Source organism: Myiozetetes cayanensis, unplaced genomic scaffold, assembly GCF_022539395.1.
Source record: "Myiozetetes cayanensis isolate MyiCay16 unplaced genomic scaffold, myiCay2020 scf24, whole genome shotgun sequence".
NCBI lineage: Eukaryota > Metazoa > Chordata > Aves > Passeriformes > Tyrannidae > Myiozetetes > Myiozetetes cayanensis.
Genome location: NW_026087456.1, coordinates 552,260 through 561,829, shown reverse-complemented (window position 1 = coordinate 561,829; position 9,570 = coordinate 552,260). Strand labels below are relative to the sequence as shown.

The following is a 9,570-nucleotide window of genomic DNA, read 5'->3' as shown; positions in this document are numbered from 1 at the left end:
ACAGGCTTGGAAAACGCGCGCGAACATCAAAAAAACACCGGGGAAACAAAAACATCCTTTCTTAAGGGGGAAAAAAAAAAATGTTCACGCGCTGCACGTTCCGCAACAACGCCCGGAGGGGTGCGAGGGGAGGGTGGGGGGGGTGTGGAGGAGGTGTCTCACTCACCGCAGCCCCGAGGCTTCTTCCCGGCCCCAATTCCCGGCTCCCCCATTCCCGATTTCCCGAGCCTGGCGGTCAACCTCGCTCTCGCGAGAGCGGCGCGCGCGCGCGCGCTGGCGTGCCCCGCGGTGACGCGGCGCGCGCTGAGGGCGGTCGCCGCTTCCCGGGCGCTCGCCCGTCCCATTCCCGTTCCCGTTCCCGTCCCCGTTCCCTCCCGGGGCCCCGCGATGGCGGCGGCCGCGGCGGCGTCGGGAGACGTGGAGTCCTCGCTGGAGCTGAGCCTGACGGGCTCCGGGGCGCTGCCCGGCGCGCTGCCCCCCGCCCGCTCGCGCATCTTCAAGATCATCGTGATCGGCGACTCCAACGTGGGCAAGACCTGCCTCACGTTCCGCTTCTGCGCCGGCCGCTTCCCGCAGCGCACCGAGGCCACCATCGGCGTGGACTTCCGCGAGCGGGCCGTCACCATCGACGGCGAGCGCATCAAGGTACCCGGCGGGGCCCTTCCCCGAGCCGGGCCCGCCCCGAAAGCCCCGCGGGGCCGGCATGGGTTGGGGGGCGGGAGGCGTGGATGGTGCCGGTGCCCGGCTCGCTGCTCCCAGAGCTCCCGGCAGCCGCCGAGGCTGGTAGGGAATTTGGAGGGATGTTGAGGTGTGCGGAGAAGGGCATCGAGGCTGGTGGAGGGTCTGGAGCGCAGGACCTGTGAGGAGAGGCTGAGGGAGCTGGGGGTGTTCGGCCTAGAGGAGGCTCAAGGAGGGGACATCATCGCTCTCTGTAACTGCCTGAAGGGAGGCTGTAGCCAGGTGGGGAGGTTGGCCTCTTCTCCCAGGGAAGCGGCAATAGTACACGAGGGCACAGCCTTAAGCTGTGCCGGGGCGGGTTTAGGTTGGACATTAGGAAGAAGTTCTTCACAGAGGAAGTGATCAGGCATTGGAATGGGCTGCCCAGGGAGGTGGTGGAGTCACCGTCCCTGGAGGTGCTTAAGAGAGACTGGATGTGGCACTCAGTGCCATGGTCTAGTAGACCAGTCAAAGGTTGGACTCGATGATCCCAGAGGTCTTTTCCAACCTTGCTGATTCTGTGATTCTCTGAGCTCTGGGTATCCCAGGCACCGTGCCCCTTGCAGGAGTCTCCAGGCCCCCTGTCACACCCCACGTGTTCCGTGTGGTTGGGTCCTGTTGGGAATGTAGCCACTGTGCAGCCACTGTGATGAACAGTTCCTACCGTAGGCCAAACCTTTGTGCATCTCTTGTCAGGTGTTAATCAGTAATTTCGCTTTAAAACTGGCCTTTAGGGAGATCTCTTACCTCTGCTTTAGTCTGGTATCATCGGTTTGTTGCATCACAGAAATTCTGTGTTTGTCTTTAGGCAAGGATCACGATTACTCTTAACCTTCAAGTTCAAGTTACATACTTGAACCTTCGAGCTGCGTAGATGAGACTGTTGTGATCATTTTGCTTTAAAAGTTTTCGGAACTTGGATGTCTTTCAGGATCGAGCAATGTGGTTCAACTTTTAATTTTTAGGATTCCGTTTGCTGTGTTGTTTTGGACAAATGTGGTGCAGAATTGGACAGCAACGAGTTCAATACCTGGCTTACATATGACTGAGCTTTTACTCTGATAATAGCTTTAGCTGAAGATTAGTCTTGCAGAATAAAATTTAGTGGAAAATTGGATGGGAGGAAAAAATGCTCTTTTGTCTTCTTTGCGCTGGAAAGAAAATTATAAAAGCAAATGAAACACACCTGATCTGCCTGGTAGACAGAGAAATGCCAGTGGTGATCCTGACAGTCATTTGCAGATCAGTCTTTTAGCAGCTTACAAACGCAGTTTGTTTACCAGCAGTAAGAGGGTTTCAAACAGAATCCCCTGCACAAGTCTGCTTCTGTTATAAGGGTTTGTTTCCAGGACCAAAGTGCAGTTGCGTAGGGAAAAAGGAAGTAACAGTAGTCCTGGTGTTTATAATTACAGCTTACAGTCCTGTAGCTGAAAGCTATAGTTTTTCCTTGCTTACTTACTGACTGAATAAATTGTGGAGGGCATACAAGAGTAGAAAAGCCAGTTTGCTTTCCTACTCTTGGGCGGTTCTTTACCTCGTATCCTTTTTTTAACTAAAAAAGAAAGATGAATAGGAGCCTTTGTTTTCCTTTAGAAAACCACTGACTAGAACTTCTTTGATAGCTGAAATTCTGTACTCCCTTGTCTGCTAGTGTCCATGACAGAGGGAGAAACTCCCGAGGGATATTGTGTTGTCAGCACCATCTTATTGACTGGCATTGTCATCACCTCTGCCTGGCCTTTGTTGGAGAGGAGTAAAAAAAGAACATGGCCTAATCCCCTGCTCTGAGGTGCTTCACAAAGGTTATTGTGCCATTTTTGTCACATATGTTGTGGTAGGTTGTTTTTCTGCATTCTTGAGAGAATGACCTGCAGAACACACCAGGTTGAGGGAGGCGGAGACCTGAGGGAGGCTCTCCTGAGACACAGTCTTTTGTGGAAGTTCTGTTTGAACTTTAAAAAGGAATAAACTCTGTCATCATGGCCAGGACTTGCTCTTAGTGGGTTGCTGAGTATTGTCAAGTTTGAACCAAGTTTTGGGTTTTTTTGGCACCTCCTCTCACTCATCTGCACCTTTCTCACATGTGGTGATGAGCTCCAGCAGTGCCTGTTGAACCAGGAGAGAGACGCTTCAATGAACTGAGTTACTGGGGTCCATGCTGTGCCCTGAAAGGAATTTTTCCTCTTGCATTGAAGGAGATTATAAAAGTAGTGTCTTCTCTCTTCTCCCTTCCCCCAGCCAGCTGGATGGTCTTTCTTGTGCTCCTACAGCACTGAGTGTTTCTCTCACAGCTGGAGAAATGCTGTGTCACTGGCAGGAACACAAGCACAGTTCTTCTCCCACACAGCAGTTGTGTAAAAGTCCAAGACATAGGTACAAGGATATTCCTTTGTGGGTTTTACAGCAGGATGATAACAGCTTCATGTGAAACACTGACACCTAAATGTGATGAGTAAATTAAAACTTTCAACAAATGAATTTTTTTGCATTCTGAATTTTCCTCTTCCTCAACTGATCTAAGCATTGAAAACAATGATGTCACTCTGCACTGACCTACATTAAAAGAGCAAAGGATGCAAATGAAATTCAGGGAAGAAAGTCTGAACATTGTGTTCTGTACCTTTGAGCTATTCCAAGTTGGTTTTTTTTCCAAATCTTTTAAAAGGAGACATAGTTTACTATTTTATCTTTATCAAAGGCCAGTTATGTTTTTTGCAATGTGTTACAAACCATGCATGCTAAGTGAGTCCTTGTTTAGAAAACAGCCTTTCTGAATCCTCAAGGAGTCAGAAGGTAGGAGGTGATAGCTGAGTCAATATATTTAATAGATATTATGCCATTTGTCTTCCTTAAAGTGATTCTGTACACAGTTTTATTAACTGAATTTTGCTGTCAAACCAGATCTTCAAAATACACATTTTAAAGGGCTGTTATAAAAAATATGTTCCTTTGAAGATGGATGGTCTTGGACTAGTAATGAAACAGTAATCTTAATGTTAACTTCATCAGTGCACATCTGTTAATGTGAACATTTTCAGTCTTGTTTTTTCAGTGGAGAAAATACTTGGGGGGAGGGGCAGAAATGGAACTTGAGGAATGGTGTCCTCGAGTTCACCTGGAAAGGGGAGAAAAGAACCTTCCAAAATGTGAAGTTTTCAATACTGGGAAAGGATTCTCCTCTGAGTGCAAACGACTCCTTGCCAGGAATATAAACATTTTTTATTTGAGATTGCACCCTTCAAGCTTGAAAGCTGCATGTAAATAAAATTTAAGAGGAAGTGTAGTTCAAGCTTAACTTGGAAGATATGTAAAACTTTAATTTAATTTCCCCTTCTTTACCCAAGGCTGGCAATACACTTGGGGAACTTGCTTGACTGAAGCATGACTGATTTCTGCTCTATGAATGAGCTGGGGAGAGAATTGTAAGCTCACAGCTGCCTGTGAAAATGAGCTCCCTCGTTAAATTAATTTGGTACAGCATTTTCCAAGATGTATCTGTAGTCATTCCTTAACATTATGTTGTCTGAACATGGGATTGCTTCAATCTGTGCTCCTTTCTTCTCTCTTTAATTTGTCAAATTCATGAACGTTTTCTGTCTAAGTGCACAGAACTAGAAGTATCTCTCACCTGGGTATGTTACTGAAACTTACCCAAACTTAGGAGCCTGTGTTTAACCTGATTGTCTGGACTCCCTTAACAGACCATGGAGATGCAGCCAGTTGTGTGTAGAGTGTAATACCATTGGCAAAAAGTGGCTTCTTACTCTAAAATGAGACAGATTGCAACTGATTTTCATTTTCTGTGATCAGGGCAACTTGGCTTGCTTTTCTTAATAATCTTAAGGACCCTTTTGGAAGCTGTAGTTGGGTCTTTTTAAGTCTGTGGATCAGAAGCTGCAGAGAACTGGACTAGACTGCAGAAGCCAAACTGTTCTGATGTTTTCATGTAAATCCCCTGATGCAGTCAGTAGCTGCCTTTTCCACCTGCTCTGGTCTGAGTTTTTCTCGAGGATGGGTGGCCAGGGCTGAGCATAATATTGCAGGAAAAGTCACACCATCTGAAACATCACTTACTGTTTTTCCTTCAGTCTGTCACAAGAGTGATTCATAACATCCTGTGATTGACTCGTGTATCTGGATCGTCATCTATTTTAATAATTTCCAACCTGATTGAACCGTGTGTTTAAAGGAAAAGTCTTCCTTGGTAGTCACTGTTATCAAGATTTTGCATCTACTTCTATTTGGTTTCACCCTATTTTTACTGTTTCAAAACAATTTTATGTGATACTGTAATCCTTCTCTCTCTCAGTGATGCATCTTAAATTCTTGCTGTCAGCAGATTTCTCTGGCACTTCTCCTTTTTTTAATATAAAAAGACACTGGTAAAAATGGTAAACAAGGCAACTTTTTTCAAGACACTTGCAATTTCTGAATAAGAAGTTTTACTGAAACATTTGGATCAAAGGAATGCGGAATTGTGGTAATGGGAGAACAATTTCAACAATTACATTGCGGCTTTAACTTCCATGAGGACAGACTGAACTTTAAATTTACCTTCATTGCCTGTGGAACATTTAATATTCCTTGAGTTCTGAGTTTCAAGAAGAACTCAGCTTTCATTCCCAGGGAGGAAACATTTTCTGCTCCAAGGCCTGACTGCTAATCAATCTGCCCCAGCCATCAGGGATCAGCTGTATAGGACAGACAGGAACGCAGGACTCAGCTTTTTCCCAAGAAATGGGAATTGCCTTTCAGATGTGTGTGATTGAGCAACACGCTAGTATTGGAAACAATAGTCACATGTTAAGCTAACATGCAAAGATTTATGCATGTAGTATTTTTTTATTATTATTTTTTTCCTTTCATGCATACTTTGATACTACAAACCACGGCGTGGTCCCAGTTTAGGCATTAAATAAGCCGAAGCTAGATATTCTTCATAGGAGGGTTTGATTCCAGTAGATACACTGCAGGGAAAGATTTGTCCTGTTTTTGGTGGTGGTGGTGGTGGTGTTATCAAGCATGGTTTGATTTCTTCTTACTTTTATGTGATGCCACAATAGACGAATAAAACTTATTTTTGGCAATAACAAAAATCATGTCAGCTGAGGGTTGTACTGTGAAGTAACATATATTTTGTGTTACTTTCAAATGAAAGTGGTATTGCCAAGACTTCAGCATCTGTTTTTTATAAAAATCTTAAAAAATACAGTCTTCAGAAAAATACAAACCTTCAGAAATTTGTATTTTTTATCAAGTTGTGCCATCATTCTTCTTGGCCTCACTTGTGAGTGGTCTCTGAGAGCCAAAGTTTCAGGAATTGTGTAAATGCAATGACTTTCCTCAGCACAAACTTTCCGGTATGATTAATTCAGAAGAGTGGATTTCTGTGATCACGAAACTCCCCTTGCTACGGGTAAATGTGCATTGTTTTCCGACATGAGTAGTAAAACACATTTTTCTCCCATTGTGTTTTCCCTCTCCAGATACAGCTGTGGGATACTGCAGGCCAGGAGCGCTTCAGGAAGAGCATGGTGCAGCACTACTACAGGAACGTACACGCTGTGGTGTTCGTGTATGACATGACAAACATTGCCAGCTTCCACAGTCTGCCCTCATGGATAGAGGAGTGCAAACAACACCTTCTTGCCAACGATATCCCACGGATTCTGGTTGGAAATAAGTGTGACCTGAGAAGCGCCATTCAGGTGCCCACGGACCTGGCGCAGAAGTTTGCTGATACCCACAGCATGCCCTTGTTTGAGACCTCTGCCAAGAACCCCAATGACAATGACCACGTGGAGGCCATATTCATGACACTGGCTCACAAGCTTAAAAGTCACAAGCCGTTAATGCTTAGTCAACCCCCAGATCATGATGAGATACATATAAAGCCTGAACCAAAACCTGCCACGTCCTGCTGGTGTTAGATCACTCTGTCACTGCCTGTCACCTTGTCTCGTTTGCAAGTGCTTCAAAATTATGATCTTGGCAAAATTCCAGGTTTTGGTAGCAATTATAGAAAATCCCTTTGGCACTTTAATGTGGTTTTCTCTTTGGGTCTGTTTTTATTTTTTTCCCCTGGTGTAGATGTGCCCATCTCATGCTCTTGCACTTTGTAACTGTACTTTCTGAATTACTGGTTTCACTACAATTATATGGGAACGTAAACTTTCTAGTGAAATTTTGACAGAGCAATTCTACTTGAGCTCTTGCTGCCATTTTTGGTTGCTGCTTACATTGGAATAATGTAGAAGAAAGAGAGTTTTTTGACAGCCAGGGAGCTTGGCTTTTGGGTCAGCAAGTGGGGAGGTTTTTGGCATGTGAAGGAATATTTGGTGACTGCTAGCAAATTAGTAAGCAGGTACCTTTTTATTATAAAAACGAAAACCAGGACTGTCAAAGTTTGGGCTGTCATTGTAGGTGCAAACTGCTGGTGTTTGGCCTGTCATTCCACTGTGAACTTTGTTTCTTCATGGCAGTGGTAAGGGAATTGACAAACTTGTCCCTACCTCTAGACTATTATTTGATATTTTAAGCTTCATTAATTTTTCATAATTAGCATGTGGTACTAAACTATGCATTGCCTCTTATGGAAAGTACTGTAGCACAGGATTTGGGGTAAATTTGGGGCTCTTAACTGTCCGTAATTTCTCTGAGCTTACTAAAATTCCAATGAGGATGTATTTCTAAAGGTGCTGTATTTGAGTTGAGTGTCCCAGAGTAAGTAAAATCATTTAAGTAAATAAAAGATTTAGTGAAGTTGGCAAAAACATATTGGTTTTTAAAGATTTTGGGGGTTTGGAGGATTTTAGTAACGATGAGTGCTTCTCAGATATCTTGAGAAATTGACTTGGTAACATATTCCCAGGAATTGGAATGCCTTGGATGAAATGCTAGGAATATGGGACTTTCTTAAAATATTTCTGAATACAAACTAAAGTAGGTCTTGAAATATGCAGTAAATCTACCAAGTACATCATCTGTTACAGATTTTTGAGCTAAAACCTGCTTGTGTAATGTCGTGGCTGTATGTGGGGCATCCTTGGCACTGCTAGCATGAGTTAGTAGGGGTCGGATGAGGGAAATCACTGCTCTAGAACCATCTTTTTCTGTGTTCCGGTAGTCTCAGCTGCTTTTTTTTTCAGTTCTGTCTGAAGGTCAAGTTTCATAATAAGGTCGAGTTTCATAATAAAAACGGTGCTAAGTTTTGCATGTAATTGCATCAAGCAAAATGTAAGCCATAGAATGCAATCTATGACTTCATTCACATGCCATGTCAAACAATGTCGTTTGACTTAGTTTTTGAAGGAATTGAAGTATAAATGAAGTGGGTTTTGTTTTGTTTTGTTTTGTTTTTATTATTGGCAGTGTGTAGCAGGTGTTGCTGACTGGAAACTAAATGGAAGGGCCAGTTCAGAAGCTGCCAGCCCAGCGATCACATTCGAAACAAATCACTGAAACAAAGATAACTAATACTATGTAAACTATTACAGTTGTTAAGATATAATTCCACTGCAGCTTATACCGACAAAATAAAAATGCATTGAATTTTTTCTAGATTTAGAAAGAGCATTCAATTTGGTCTAATACAATTAAGATGTTTAAAAATAGTCTAAACAAAAGGTTATACTATAAAGCTGCTTCAACTGTGACAGTATTTTTGCTTAGGAAACACTTGTAAAAGGGAGCTTTTGTATTCACACTGAACCTTACTAGAATTTACAGTCCTTTCAGAAACAGTCACCTTTTTAACGCTAGTGTACTTAATTTTTTTTAAAGAAAAGGATTGATCTTAAATTTATCTGTATACTATTGTAAATAAATATGGTTTACAGTCCTATTGGACAGTTTGTTTTTCACCCATGTCCTTAATCCTTTTTCTCAGAAGGATCCATCTTAATTATTTGTTTACCAAGGAGGTTGACAAGTGTTGGGGTTTTTTGTTTGTTTGTTTGTTTGTATTTGGGTTTTTTTCCTTTTCTAGTAAAATAACCCCAGAACTTCAAAGTCAGTCAGTCAGGCTGGGGGTTGAGGTAAGGAAATTATGTAGCTACAGTGTTACTGTTAAATTTGCACACGTGTTAAGCTTTATTTGAGTTATCACAACCTGTAAATAAAGGCCCTCACGTCATGAAAATTGTGTGGAAATGGTGTTCAAGTATGTAATTTCATGTTCAGCACAAAGCGTGTTTTAATGGTTCTGCCATAAAGGTAATGTGGTCAGTAATGCAGGGTTCAGTATTGCTTCCTGGCTTTCAGTGGTGGTGTTCTGCCCACAAAATGGATGTCAAAAATACTGAATACTTTGTATGTGTATCTTCACCTTAACCAAATTGTAAAGTTGGGTTATTTTCTGTGTGTTGAGGGGGAGGGCAAGACACAATTCCAGAAAAGCTAATAAACTGTCTTTGCCACAAACTGTTATCACTTGTTTTCAGTAATTACACAAGGAATGATGATCTAATTTCTTACGGATAAAAAAAGCTATGAGGGAGGAAGAAGAGTTTCTAGTTTGTGTGTGTGTGTGGGTGACAGTTTTGTACAAGACTGTCACCACACTTGGACTGCTGTCAGCGCTTCCTTGTGATGGCTCCGGGTGGATCTGAGGCACCCACCTGATGATTCAGAAGCATGTTCAGGATTTATTTCAGACTCCAGAAGAATAGGAAATGATGCAACAGTTACAAAGTTAGGAATTACTGACCCTTGAATGTATGTCAAGACCGTAAAGGAATCTTCTCCCTTACTCTTCTAGTCTCGTCATGTTCAGAAGTAAAAGCTCTTCCGTGTTATCTCTTTGTTAATCTATCTTGGTGGTTTGCCCTGTGAGTCTGGACCTTGGGAGTGACC

At 43.0% G+C, this 9,570-nt stretch overlaps 1 protein-coding gene across 1 annotated transcript; it reads left to right on the top strand.

Annotated features, from left to right (window-relative positions):
* The first annotated feature begins 336 nt into the window (after positions 1-336).
* RAB33B (RAB33B, member RAS oncogene family) lies at positions 337-9,138 on the top strand. Its single transcript, XM_050320523.1, has 2 exons — positions 337-645; positions 6,204-9,138. The coding sequence occupies exons 1-2, from the start codon at positions 388-390 to the stop codon at positions 6,645-6,647; spliced, it is 702 nt and encodes a 233-aa protein (XP_050176480.1). The 5' UTR covers positions 337-387; the 3' UTR covers positions 6,648-9,138.
* The last annotated feature ends 432 nt before the right edge of the window (positions 9,139-9,570 follow it).

Coding starts and splice junctions, on each gene's coding strand:
- RAB33B (XM_050320523.1), top strand. CDS start 388: ATGGCGGCGGCCGCGGCGGCGTCGGGAGACGTGGAGTCCTCGCTGGAG. Junction 646..6,203: donor TCGACGGCGAGCGCATCAAG/GTACCCGGCGGG, acceptor TTCCCTCTCCAG/ATACAGCTGTGGGATACTGC.